The sequence below is a fragment of the Lissotriton vulgaris genome, chromosome 9 (assembly GCF_964263255.1).
Source record: "Lissotriton vulgaris chromosome 9, aLisVul1.2, whole genome shotgun sequence".
Lineage (NCBI taxonomy): Eukaryota > Metazoa > Chordata > Amphibia > Caudata > Salamandridae > Lissotriton > Lissotriton vulgaris.
The window spans coordinates 1,134,839,271-1,134,853,301 of NC_141697.1; the positions used below are offsets into that span (position 1 = coordinate 1,134,839,271).

The 14,031-nt window shown below is 44.4% G+C and overlaps 1 protein-coding gene across 2 annotated transcripts in view; it reads left to right on the forward strand.

Moving 5' to 3' along the window:
* PHF2 (PHD finger protein 2) overlaps window positions 1-14,031 on the forward strand; it is a 444,998-nt gene that overhangs the window by 369,418 nt on the left and 61,549 nt on the right. For both annotated transcript variants that reach the window (XM_086939167.1, XM_086939168.1), the window contains exon 14: window positions 2,178-2,296. In XM_086939167.1, the coding sequence (XP_086795293.1) occupies window positions 2,178-2,296 (119 nt within the window). The remainder of the gene's footprint in view (window positions 1-2,177; window positions 2,297-14,031) is intronic.

Below are 14,031 nucleotides of genomic sequence, written 5' to 3' on the forward strand. Positions count from 1 at the left end.
ACCCATCTTTCTGTACAGTACGCAGGCTCAGAAGGTGGGGCGAAGACCCACTGGTTAACGACTGCAAGCTGGAAAAGCCCAATAGTATTGTTTCAAGTCAGGCAGCACAATTCCTCCGTCATACCACCCCCGGGTCAGTTTGTTTGTTGTTATTTCTCTGTTGGTCAATCAGAATGGCGCTCTTCAGCAAGCTCAGGTTGCTTAATGGGCTGTGGTCCAGTTCAGTGTGGGTAGGAGAACGCAGCTCCCTTCCCCTTTGCAAGTGCTCTTTATATCTGCCACCCCGGCAAACGTGTCACAGTAGGTGAACAAGGCCCCAGCGCATCTCACGCCCCCATCCCAGAAAAAACAAGATGTCCGGTAGATACCTGCAGTCTTCTCTCCCAAGGGGGCTGCCAGGCGAAGCAAGCTCCATAACTGCGTCACAGTATAATGTCCCAAATCACCAGGCACACAATACCTGCCAACAACAACGGAGGGGCCGATGTGTCCAACCCCGACCCTCGTGAGGGCCAGGAACATTCCCCCATACACAGGAATGCAATTCATTCACTGCAGCCACAGTATTTGCTGTGTGATATGAGGCCTGCTGGTCGTACAACATGGAGGCTGGAAAGCCCACAAGATGGATGAGGGCAGGTAGTGTCACTATGGGGACCTCTCAGCAGGCCCCCATGGGCCGAGCTCCCATTCGCTGGAGTGTTTGCTGACGCGGGCAGCTACAGGCCCTCGGGACGCGCTCCTGGTCTGGCCGCATGACACAGGAGTTGCGGGGGCAGAGAACTCACTGGAGGCTGAAGCGGCCAGTGACCTGGCAGTGTACGGTACCCTCTGCAGGGACCGAGGCCCAGGGTGTGTGCTGCAGCCATAGTGTCTTCGTCTTTAAGCTGCCGGAGGTCTCCGAGGCGCGCTCCACATCCCCAGCCGCTGCAGTCCAAGTCCGCCCAGTGACATTCTCCGGGACACAATCGATCAGGGCAGTTGTTGGTACAGCGGTAGAACACGCTTCGGGGGTCAGTTGAGCTCCTTTTCATTCTTTTTGGTTTGGGGCAAATCTATTTAAGACTGATATTTCGGGAGTGGTGCAACGGAGCAAAGCTACCGTGCGGTCATTTCCCTCGGCATATGACCACGCCCCCAAGGGGGTGCTATTTTGATCCATGTTAAATAGCAGTTAAGTACTGTTTTGCAACAGCAAAAAATTTTTTAAAATCAGTGTTTGTATTGAAGGAACTTAAAATTGTAAGAAACAGTATTTTGAGGCACTGAGTAAGGTTAAAGTTAAGTATTCTAGGGTACATTTGAAAAGATTATTTTACATTTTCAGTGGATTGATTTAATCATGTTTTATTAGGTACCTTGTTTAATAATGATAATTCTTAAGTTTTAAAAGACTTTGTGTTGAACACTATTAAACTTGCATATAATCTAATCTGTATATGGGACATCACTTCCATTATAAGTTCTGGCTACCCCCATTTTAGACACTTGCAGTGAAGTAGTGCTGAAAGATGATGCCCCTCCCCCTCCGATAAACTATGGTGTGATGGACTATGTTGTTGCAATGCCCTACTGTATTGCATTGAACCACTCCCATTGTGAGACATGTACCAATTGTACCTTCAGACATTATTTGAAATATGGGATTTTCTGTGTACTCTACTAATTGACTTACAAAGACAATGGCAACATTATGTGGAAATTCTCAGAAAACCCGTCCTTTCTGACAACTAATTTTTAAATAAAATATATTTCAATATTTTCATCCAAATGTTTTATACCCCGAGATGTATAAAACATTGGATTTGTAAAACACCCTTTTCTTGTCCATTTTTATTAAATCTGTTAATAGAGAATATGCCAAATAAGACATTGCTTTGTCATTTCATTAGTATTTTGCAACAGAATAGATATGTGTACATAATTATTTTCAATGTTCATTTGTAATACATTTACTAGATAGTATGGTTGTTTCTAAAGTAATGTGGAAACAATTCAAGTGCTTTCACATACACTTCAAATGTTTAAAGAACAATTGACGTAACTCACCTGATAACAACAAGAGTATTATAACTGGAATATAAGTAGGATCAACAGCAGAATCAGAAGTGCTACAGTTTGGGATTTCATATGTATGTTATTTCTCTTTTATATTTTTGATATTTTCTGATTTTCAGAATAGTAAACCTGATTCATTACTAAAGATGGAAGAGGAACAAAAGCTGGAAAAGGCACCCATATCAGGAAACAAGGACAATAAATTCACTTTCTCATTTTCTAACAAGAAGCTTCTGGGGTATGAAAAATGCACTTAATAGCTAGAACACTAGATGACAGTAAATACCAAAATATTCTGCATTGACAATTTGTATGTGTCCTTGAAGGATTATTGTATGGTAATGTTCAGATGAGACGACATGAAAAAGACATATCCTAAATTACAAACATTATTATTGTACAGAAAGATTTGATAGCAAATGCTTTGAATTGCTATCACCAAAATTACTAGGTGTTGGTGAACTTCCCCAAGATTGCCTAATGAATTGTCAGGTTTTTCCTTGAGGAAAATTAGGTAATCTACAAATATGTGTGGCTGAGTGTGGGGTCCAGAATTATCCTAAAAATCTCACATGTGCTGTGTGAGCATAGTTGAACCATTACTGTGAAGTGAAAGTGAAGTGAAGTGAAAAAATACTTATATAGCGCGCTACCACTCCAGGGAGTATCTTGGCGCTTAGATTCCTGAAAAGACAGAAGAGGTGTTATAAGGTGGATGAAAGATACACCTGGCTACGTAGCATATCCTAAAAGCCTCATACATTCAGGGTTGGCCAATGAGTAAATCCAAGTCTTTAGCAGCTTTCTGAACTTGGGTTCAGTAGTGGCTTGACGTAGACAGGGAGGTGCCTTATTCCAGGCTTTCGCTCCAATGACAGCCATGGATTTGCCTCCTCTTGTTGCCATTTTGAACCTGGGAACATGCAGCAGATTCGCGTTGGAGGACCTAAGTGCTCGGAGAGGTTGATAATGTCTAAAGTATTTACGCAAATAAAGTGGGCCCTGATGGTAAAAGGCTCTGTGAGTAATGACGAGCACTTTAAACAGTATGCGCTTGTGTATAGGAAGCCAGTGTAGTGTGTTCAAAGCTGCGGAGGCTGAGGATTTCCTAGGTAGTATGAGGACCAGTCTAGCAGCTGCGTGTTGGACCATTTGAAGCTTATGCAGGGCAGATTTATTGAGTCCTGCATAGAGGCTGTTGCAATAGTCCAACCTGGAATTTATGAGGGCTACAGCTACCGTGCGTCTGCCACTCAGGGGAAGGAAATCAAAGAACTTTCTCAGGCTTCTGATGATACCGAAACATGTACCTGCTACTTCCTTAGCCTGCTGATTGAAAGTAAGGGCACTGTTAAATTTTATTTCAAGATTTCGTGCAGCAATGATAGTATTGGGGGGGGGGGGTTCTGCTTTTTCGGGCCACCAATCTTGGGGTGTAAAGAAGTTGTTCGGGCCGAAAGGGATGATCTCAGTCTTGGAAGAATTGCATTTTAAGTGGTTAAGAGACATCCACTTGAAGGTTGCTGACAGGCAGTCTTTAAGTACTTGCTCTGCGTTAGTGTGATTTTTATCGAGAGTCAGAACAAGTTGAGTGTCGTCAGCATAAGCGACAGTACTGATGTTAAAGGATGTTATTAGTTTAAGTAAGGGGACCATATACAGGTTAAACAGGGTAGGGCTTAGACTAGAGCCCTGAGGAACTCCTGTTTTTATAAATTTTTCTTCTGAGGAGTGGTCGCCCAGCCTGACAATCTGACGCCTATTTGCAAGGTAGTTTTTAAACCATTCGAACACGGTTGCTGCTATGCCAGCATTGGTAAGGCGATGTAAAAGGATAGCATGGGATACCGTGTCGAAAGCCGCTGAGAGATCTAAAAGGATCAGGACAGCCAATTTTCCCTGATCCAGAGCGGCACGTATGGTTTCAGTAGATGATAAAAGCGCCGATTCAGTAGAATGGTTTTTCCTGAAACCTGCTTGACATGGATGGAGAATGTCGTTATTTTCAAGGAATGCCATCAGTTGTTTGTTGGCAAAAGTTTCCGTGATTTTGCAGATGGCAGGGAGTAAAGAAATGGGGCGTAAATTAGATAAGATGGTGGGGTCCTGTAATGAGTTTTTCTGTAATGGTTTTACTGTCGCTACCTTCCACTGGGCTGGGATCTCTCCTGATTGTAAAGAAGAGTTGATGATAGCATTAATATAGGGGTTAACCTCCAGTGCAATGGATTTTAAAAAAGTAGGGGGACAGGGGTCGGAAGGGGAACCTGATTTAAGTGCAGAGATTCCCTGTAAAGAATCTTCAAGAGTGATTTGATTAAATTTTTCCCATCTGGAAAGTTGGGAGTTAGACACTGTCTCAATGTCAGATTCTAGTATTAAAGGATGAGGAAAATCCTTAATGAGCGTGTCAATTTTTTGTGTGAAATAGTTGGCTATATTGTCACATAGGGTTTGGGACGGGGGAATATCATGGGTTGATATTTTAGGTTTTGTAAAGATATTAACAATTTAAAAAATTTCTTTTTGTTTGTTTTTGGCTGCTTCAATTTGAGAAGTGAAATAGTTAATTTTTGCAGCTTTAATGGAGATGTGGTACGCTTTCCGAGCTGATTTGTAGATGGTTTTGGAGTCAATGCCATAATTTCGTCTCCATTTACGTTCAAGTTTTTTGACTGCAGCCAGTTGATCTTTTAAGGTATCTGAAAACCAAGGAGCGGAGTTTTTACGATTTACTGAGGGAAGTTTTGTTTTTTGTAGATGACTAGGTTTGCTGCCAATCTCTGTCATCCAACCTACAAAGTTTTGGTAGTCTATGAGGGTATTACCTGACAACGGGGGTTTGCTATCTTTAGCCCAACTAATGAGATCAGGATGGCTCATTATTTTGCCCCAATTGGGTGAGGGGGTCCCTTTATTAGTTATTTTCTTGGACAGTGTTTGACTTCTTAAAAATTTGAAGTCAAATTCAATAAAATAATGGTCCGTCCAGGTCAAAGGTAAGGGATTTTTTACCACCAGTGTATCCAGATTGGAACTAATACAATCGAGGGAGTGTCCTGCTTTATGGGTAGCTCCAGAGGTCTTAAGTGTCAGTCCTAGAATTTGCAGAGTTTCTTTAAAACAGGAAACATATTTATCAGTAGGGTTATCTAAGTGAAGATTGAGATCGCCCAATAACGTAAAATTGGCGCATCTGACAGTCATATCACTCAGAACCTCCCCTACACTGGTAAGAAACTGCTGGGGATTTTGCGGGGGACGGTAGAGCAGTGCTCCTGAAAAAGTGAAAGTATCATGTAATTGGATACTAAAAAACATACTTTCAGCTTCTATAATGTCAGGAAGTTCTCTGATGGTGCATTTGAGGACATCTCTATAGATGATTGCTAAACCGCCACCGCGCTGTTTCGCGCGATCTTGTCTACAGATGGCGTAGCCGGGGGGAACAGCCTGAACAAGGTCAGGATTAGACCAATCCCGTAGCCAGGTTTCAGTTATAAACAAACAGTCCAGTTCGTTTTCACTGTCTAAATCGAATATGTGAAGTGCATTTTTGCACATAGATCGGGCATTTATAAGCCCACTTTTAAAAAAGTTGGCTGACATGCAATTGTCCATAGGATGATAGGGTACTAAGCATTTTCGACAAGTAATGCAGCAAACTGGACCCACCCATTTGTCGACATTAAGAGAATGGTAGCAGGTGGTACAGGAAGAATTCAGGGAGAGGAGAAAATCTCTTGAATAATGCATCACCTGGGTATTGAAGGTGGCCCTGCTTATCATTTTTCATGTCCCTCAGTGGAGGTTAGGCTAAGAAAGATTGTACAGATTTTCTTTGCATGTCTTGAGCCACCTATGGTTGTTCTGTACTTCAAAGAGTACAGCATATTTTTTCAATCTCAGTGGCAGCCCCGGACTGGCCGTTGAGGGCACCGGGCAATCCCCCGGTGGGCCGCATGGTTGGGGGCCGATTTTGGGCCCCTGGGGGCCGTTTTTGTTACAGGGCCGTTATGCTGCAAAAACGGCCCTGTAACAAAAACGGCCGAAAACCGGCTCTGTCACAGAGCACGGTCGCACCTCTTTCCCCTCCCCTCTCCTCCCGGAGGGGGGGAGGGAGGCCGTCCAAGCACTTTGCCAGGGACGGTTCTGGTTCCCAGGCCGGCCCTGCCCAGTGGGATATGGAAGTAGCTGCAGTGCAGTGCCTTTTTTCTCAAATATTGTTACACTTACGTTTTCATATCCCAGACTAGATCACCAGCTCTCCAGACATGATAAATAGACTTAAAGTCTTATTTATCAGAAAAGCAACCACCTTATTCAGGGATCAACGTGAGGCAGTTAGTCATTTGACTGCTTTCAGTGGAGTCTTGGCAACTCCACTGAAAGAACTGAAGTTGCACAAAGCGTCATGTTTAAGGTACCTGAAATGGTTTTTGTTTTTAAAAACAAACTCTTAACCGCTTCGCTGTGGCCGGAAATCCCCCGCTGTGCTGGAGAATTCCACGCGTGTGCTGTTCGGACGGCCCCAGGCCGTCCTCCGCACGCGCCCACCATGACCTCAGATGGCCGGGGCCGTCCGACTCACGGAAGGGGTTAAAGTGGGATTTGACAAAACAAATTGGCCATTGCCCAATGGGAATGTTCTCTCAGCGAATAGGGATAACTTCTTTGATTTCCTGCTTAGGACTGCTAGGCTTTCCCTAGTGGTCCTGAAAAGAAAAGGTATATGTTGCATTATCCATTCTAAATAGTGCTGATGTTGTATCATACATTGCCGGATGGCCCAGAGTCAGATGGATTATCAATCAAAGATTTCGGCTGGTCAAGTCACAGGAGGCTCCACAAATGGAAGCATGGAGCTTTCCCTGACTGAATGGAGTAGGAAAACTGCCAGTTTAGTGCGACTGTTTGGTGGATGTCGCACACCCAACATCTCCAAATGAGCCCTTAAGTCATCTCATACATTGATACATAATTAAAATAGTGTTCTACAGAAGAATAAGAGCCCACTTACTGATCTTCACTATCTTTTCGGTATATTTATAGAGCAGAATGAACAGGAGGCTACAATCTAACGCAAAACTTCAAAATCCAACAAATGCCTCACTTCTGTTCTCCATGAACACCACTGCCCAAACTCCCAAAATATTTGGAACGTTAAGTGAGCTCAAAAAACTCTGGAATGGTAAATTATAGGTATTTCATAGTGTGTTGAAACCAATTTACTCAAGTATTTTTTTTATATAAATTTCTTTATAGACGCACGCAAGTGACCATGAAAACACATTGCATGATGAGACATAAAATCTAAACTCCGCTAGAGATTTTTTCTTAAACAAATGGCAGGCAACAATTAATTATGTTAATGTTAATGTTAATGTTAAAGGACATTTATTTAGCGCACTGTCACCATGAGTTTCCTGGCGCTGAGGGATACTGAGATGAGCGGTGGGAGTTTAGTGAGGGTGGGAAAAGAGCAAAGTTTTTAAGGATTTCCTAAAAGAGAGAAGGGAAGAAGAAGTCTTGAGTGAGAGTGGAAGAGAGTTCCACAGCTTGGGGGCCAGGTGAGAGAAACTACGAACACCGGATCTGGTGAGTTTGAAGCGGGGCACAACTAGGAGCTGGAGGTGGGTGGACCTCTGGGTGCGGGGGGGGGACAATAGGGAGTGATCAAGGACTTCAGGAAAGCAGGGGAGGGACCGGTGAGAGCCTTGAAGACCAGGCAGTGGACCTTGAAAGCAATTCTTTCATTGACTGGTAGCCAATGAAGTTGGTATAATAAAGGTTGGGCTGACTGCCATCTGGGAATTTTGAGTGCAAGTCTGGCAGCCTGGTTCTGAACAATCTGTAGCCTGGACAGCTGGGATTTGGGAAGGCCATGATATATAGAGTCGGAGAAATCCAGACGGGACATCACCAGGGCTATTAGGACTTGTAACAAGGCTTCGGGGGTCAGGAGGTGGGCGACTTTCCGTATCCTGTATAGCTGGAACATGCAGGAAGATGTTACCGCGCTCACCTGGGCCGTGAGAGTGAGCCCAGAGTCAATAATGACCCCGAGACTCTTTACGCAGCCAGCAGGAGAGGGTGGTGTACCAAGCTCAGTAGGCCAAAACTGGGGGCCCCAATAGGGAGCACTTCTCCCAGGAAGGAGAAGCTCAGTTTTGCCAGGGTTGAGCTGAGTTGATTTTGGTTCATCCAGTGCTGGATGTGTGTCATGGCCGCCTGGAAGTTGGAAACAGCATCAGGGGAGGTGAGGGGGAAAATAATTTGCAAATCATCCGCGTAATTAAACACGGTGATATCCCACTTACCTAAGGAGTGAAGGAGAGGTTGAAGGTACAAATTAAAGAGGAGGGGGGACAAGGAGGATCCCTGAGGGACCCCGCAAGATGACGAAACTCTGGGGGCGATGAAAAGACCCAGGCTAACTGCCTGAGATCTTCCCTCTAAAAAAGACTTAACCCAGGACAAAGCAGGCCCACAGACTCCGGCGGACTCGACACGGTGGAGTATTATATTGTGGTCCACCGTGTCGAATGCCGCCGACAAGTCGAGTAGGACTAATGCTTGGGGTAGTCCTCTGTCGGTATTACATCTGAGGTTATCCAACAAGGCCAGAATCACAGCCTCCGTAGATAAATCAAGAAAACGCATTAAACTCTGGGCATTTCTCATAAGTTTCAAAGTGCAACCTGAAAGAGGTTGAACAACTCCCGCAGAGACATGTTTTTTTTATGAATAAGTTTGGTATATGTTTAAAGCAGCATCTGACAAAACCTGATCTGCACTTAGTGAATTCTCCTCTTGCGAACAAGTGGGATTTCTGCATTGGGTCCTTATAGTAGAGAATCTGCTTTGTTAAGAAGGCATAGATCGATTGTTATAGGTAGGACCCCTACCAAGGTGGATGTCAAACCATAAAAAATCCACATATGATACCTGGCTCTTCTAAACTAAGCTGTAATCTGAGCTTTGTGTTGAAGCTTCTGAACCAGCGAACAACAGTCCTGAAGTGTGTACCTTGCAAGTCCATTCATCCAAAATGACGTAAAGCATTCTAGCCAAGCTTTTAGCCTGTGTTTGCATAATCCATTGTGTGAATGTAATGGTGTTTATATAGCACAAGCCTAGCTTGGAAGTAAAGGCCCTAGAAAGTAAAGAATGACTCAGTATTGTACACATTGGAAGAGTCAAATTTGTTTACTTTGCTCCTCACATTTTGTATAGTCTACACATTTTGAAATGTATGAGTTGGACTTACCATCTTCATTAGTTCATTTAGGTTATTTTGTTATTTATAGAATAATGTACCGCTTATGATTGATTTTAATGGTGTGTATGTCGCCAATGAGTTTTGTAACCACATGGAGGTAGGAAGCCAAAGGCTAAGGGCCTAATTTACAGGTTAGCCTATTACAAATGTCACGGATTTCCCGTCTGCCTTAGTACAAGTGCATGATATCCCAAGGGACTTGTAATACTTGGGACATGATGTCCGTCACATTTGTGATGGAATATCTTTACGGCCAAACTCTAAATCAGGCCTGAGATGGTTTTTAATTATCCGACTTGTATGATCCTTTTAATCATGGAAGAAAGATATTGCTTCATATACTACATAGGTATTGCCAACCAATTCAATATATCCACCTTTCTGTCCATGATATTATGCTACATCTTAGACCAAATTTCTTCCTGGTATTGATAAGATAATAAGCACACCCTCAAGCATTGAAAAATAATCTAACCAATATGCATCTTTAGAATCTACAAAATCCATGCGCATAATTCTAGAAGAAATGGATGCATTTTATAGTATTTAAAGGAATATTGATTTATTTGATGTCAAGCAAAGAACTCCTGATGTGCAATTAAGGGATCTCCAAATAAATATCTTTGTTATGTAAATGTAAATGTAAATGTATATGCATTTATATAGCGCAAATCACTGACCGAGGTCGGTATCTAAGCGCTTGCTTAGGGAACCTGTCCTGGTATTCCCCTGTGAGATAACCCCGGCAGGGTATCCACAAGGTGAAAGCCAGGCATCCCGCCGCGAGGGGCCGTTGTGGAGATTAAGCAAGCTATTGCCCAGAGTCGCAGAGTGTGAACCCGTGAGTCGAGAAGGCACCGGAGCGAGAATTATCGAGTCCGTGGAATTTTTTAGCCCAAGACCCTCCGAGGCGGGGAATTGAACCCTGGTCCAGGGCCGATCTCAGCTTCCGGGTCTGCCGGTGGCACCTGCTTAGCTCTGAGCAAGATATTTTAAACAATCTGTTTCACTAGCTGGAATGACTAGAGCCCTTGTTTTATTCCTTTTGGAGGTGTCCACGAGTAAGGGGGTTGTCTTCTGATGCCATCGTTCCCGAGTACATGAAGTAAAATAGGGTAGAAAAGGGTAATGTGCTAATCTTTACCAAAGACAGTCTTTCAATCATTCAAGCAGGATTTATAAAACACAGCTAATCACCCTCGAGGGTATCCAGGCACTAAGGTCCAAGCTGCTCGGGTGGCATCATTTGAACAGTGAGGGGAAAATACACCACCTTAAGGGGAGGAAGAAAGCACAACATCAGAAGCCTTAAAACATCAAATACGGAAGCATGAGAAATGAAACTAGGGACTGGATGCAAGTGGATAAAGACTGCAACTAAAACAAGGTCTAAAAGGCAAATGAGATACAATGAATAAAGAGAGACACCAACTTCAAAGAATTATTTACCACAGGGATGGTGTGAAATCCCATCAGTGTGCGCATGACATTATGAGGATAGCACTTGAGAGGGAGAAGATGGTGCAAGCCCATGCAGAGACTAAACAAGTTTGTTTACTATCAGGGACAAAAATAGTGGAGTGTATCACATCCATTGTCAACAGAGTTATAGAGTGCCATAGAAGAATTGCAGACTGCAGATTTGAGTTGCTTGTAGAAGCATCAAGTCTTAATTACCCAGCTGTGATGTAGAACAGTAAATGCCTAGGTATCAAGCTCTGGAAAATTTTCGGAGATGTTCTAAGCAACGTCAAGGAAAGGAGGGCAAAGCTGGAGTCATATATGATGTGAAAACATACTCTTATGGAAACCGAACCCTGTACAATGTTATAATGTGTTTGGGAATGTATAAGCTGCTGCAAGCTTGTAACCATTAACAGTGATCCTTTTCCTGCGAAAGTGTGAGAGTTTGCTGCTGCTGTACTGTGACAGGTGCCATTTTCAGCAAGAGCAGGCACTGTTACCTTTGAGCTTGGATTATAAAAAAATATCAGAGGTGAGATTGTGGTGAAAGAACATACCCTTTAATGAAGATGCTGAATAGTCCTCTATTTCTGGATGTGCAGTGGTAGCTGAAGCTGTGTACGTCTGCTGCGATGTCATGTTAGTGTATGCATTATGACTAGGGCTCCCGGTTTTATGGTATTTATTTTTTTGCCATTTCCTTCTGTATTTATCCATATTTATTTTTTGGGCATTTTTTCTGTATTTATCCACATTTATTTTTGCCACAGTAAAAGACGACACTACGGCTAGTATTTTTCCACATTTATTCAAATTGACAATGCACACAAGCGATACACTGGTGACTGCATTTTTCAATAACTGACTGAGGGCAGGCAGACACTGCTGCTGCTCCGAAGATTACCTGGAAATTCATGACTATGCGCTAGCCTAAAAAGCACATTTTATTGCATGGGCCAGCTTGGTATTGAAACTACCCTCAAAACCCAATCACTTCTGACAGGGGCTTTTACTCGGGGTAAAGCGTACCGAAGACTTCAGAGGGACTCGCGTGCGTGGACACAGCTGACAAATACGGCTGTTTTACCCCGTTTCGTCAAATCGTTCGGGGTTTTAAAGTAGCGCTCCATACCTTGGTCCAGCCAATATGGAGCTGAGTTTGAGAGAAAGAAAACGTGATTTGCCCCACTGGCGTAGCTAGGGGAGTGGGGAGGCGGTCCGCCCCAGGCGGCACTAGTTTGAGGGCAGTGGCAGGGCGACACTGGTGGCCTGTGGCAGCGGCCTTTATCATTTATTTCGGGACACTCACTGACACTACTGTCAATCTCTGAAAGTAGTGTCAGTGTCCTCAAATAAATTATAAAGCCGGCCGGCACCACAGGTCACCAGTGCTGCGGGGCCGCAGCCCCTACAGTGAGTGATGTACAAAGTACACCCACCGCCCCCTACACCGACACGAGCCCAGAGCAAATGCACACGTGACGTGCAGTTATGTTTGAAGTATGCGATGTACCGATTTTGTTGTGGGTTCCATGGACGTCAATCTTATAGCGTGAGAGTGCTACCAATGACGGCCCTGGGCATAATTTTAGGCCAACCCACGTGCTGAAAACGCGCAAGTGACGCATCAGACACGCCACAGGGCCGTTTCCCCACTCCTCGTTTTGGGCTCACTCACGAGCGGCTGCTTCGGCAGAATCGACACACACACCTTTCACGGGGGTTCTCGTCCAGCAGTAGGAGAAACAGTCTAGCGCCTGGTTTGCGCATATCAGGACCTGCTGCTATACATATAAGAGGGAGAATGTGGCCTAATGGCTGCGACGGTCGACCTTCGAGATTAAGTGATTTGATCACTTAATCTCCCTGTGCATAACAAAAATGAATGTGTCTGCCTGTGACGAAACCGATACTGATGTAAAGCGTCTGTGGGGTGGGCACATACGCTGCAGATGTATTACCTGAAGGGCAAGCATCACCTCCGACCTTTGCTTTCACCTTGGGCAGTGAAGTAGAGAAGCGTAGTTAAACCCTGCCAATACACCGCCTCCCACTGCTAGTCGTCAGTTTACACCCGACTTCCCACCCCAAACACCCCCTTCCCCCAGGTACCGGCTCAAAGCGGGCGGATATCTGAAGGATCGCCCTGGGCGTCTGAAGCACTTCACTGATTTGCCCAAGATTAAACAGGGCTTCAAACTGGGAAATTGGGATTCGAAATCTGGTCTCCAGTTCTTGCTCAATCCTTATACGTGCATATATATGCACTTCTGGGTTTTATTCTGTAACTGTGCTGATAGCAGGCATTTGTAATACCCTGATGTAGTAAAGAAAATGTCAGTGAAGGAATCTGGGCGCACCTCTTTTGAATGGATGAATAGGCCTGTAAAGAATGACGTGACCCAATTGCCTTAAAGCGCCTCCAGATTTTCTTGTGAATGGATGGATGGGTGATTGGATGAATAGATGGAAATAGAACAACTCAGTCGACAGAATCTGCTCAACTCAGTCGACAGAATCTGCTAAAGGCGCCTCATTTTTCCCACCATTGTCATGAGCAGCAGGCGCTCTTGGGCACTGCAAACAACAGGTGTGATTTACTAATTCGGAGACATAAAAGTCTCTGTTGGTCGAACAATGCTCAACGTTCCGCTTTCAGATTTTGTACAAATCCTTGCAGCAAGCGCGTTGACCACCGTAGCTGTCTTTCTGGGTTTGGGACTTTGACCCCTGAGTGTACCCTGCGGTACCTGGTTATCTTACTACGACAGTAGATGTGGACTGTGGTGGTGGGGGGAGGGGGGCACACACAGAGAGCTGCAGGTGGTGGTTAACCCGTTTAGGTGTTACACTGCGATCTGATGCTTCATCCTGCAGGTAAAGCGCACATTTAACCTACTCAAGATGTGGCTCTCGGTTTGAAAGGTGTGCTGGCAATTCTCACAAGTCTCAGCCAAGGGCGCATTAACCCGTTTCGCTACCCGCCTGGCACCTGGAGCTTCCTCTGCAGGTTACAGACAGAGATAGCACTGCAAGAGGCACTTTAACCCACTTAGCTGCTACACTGGAAGTCAAACCCTGGACCTGAAGTTTACACATATGTGCATGCAGTAATTGCATCTCCCGAGCTACCCTAGGACATCTCTTTTTGAATTGGGGGCTTGGGCCGATCCGCAGTTTGTTTATATTCTAGAACGTGTAGTTCTGCAATAATAATCAGAGCTGGC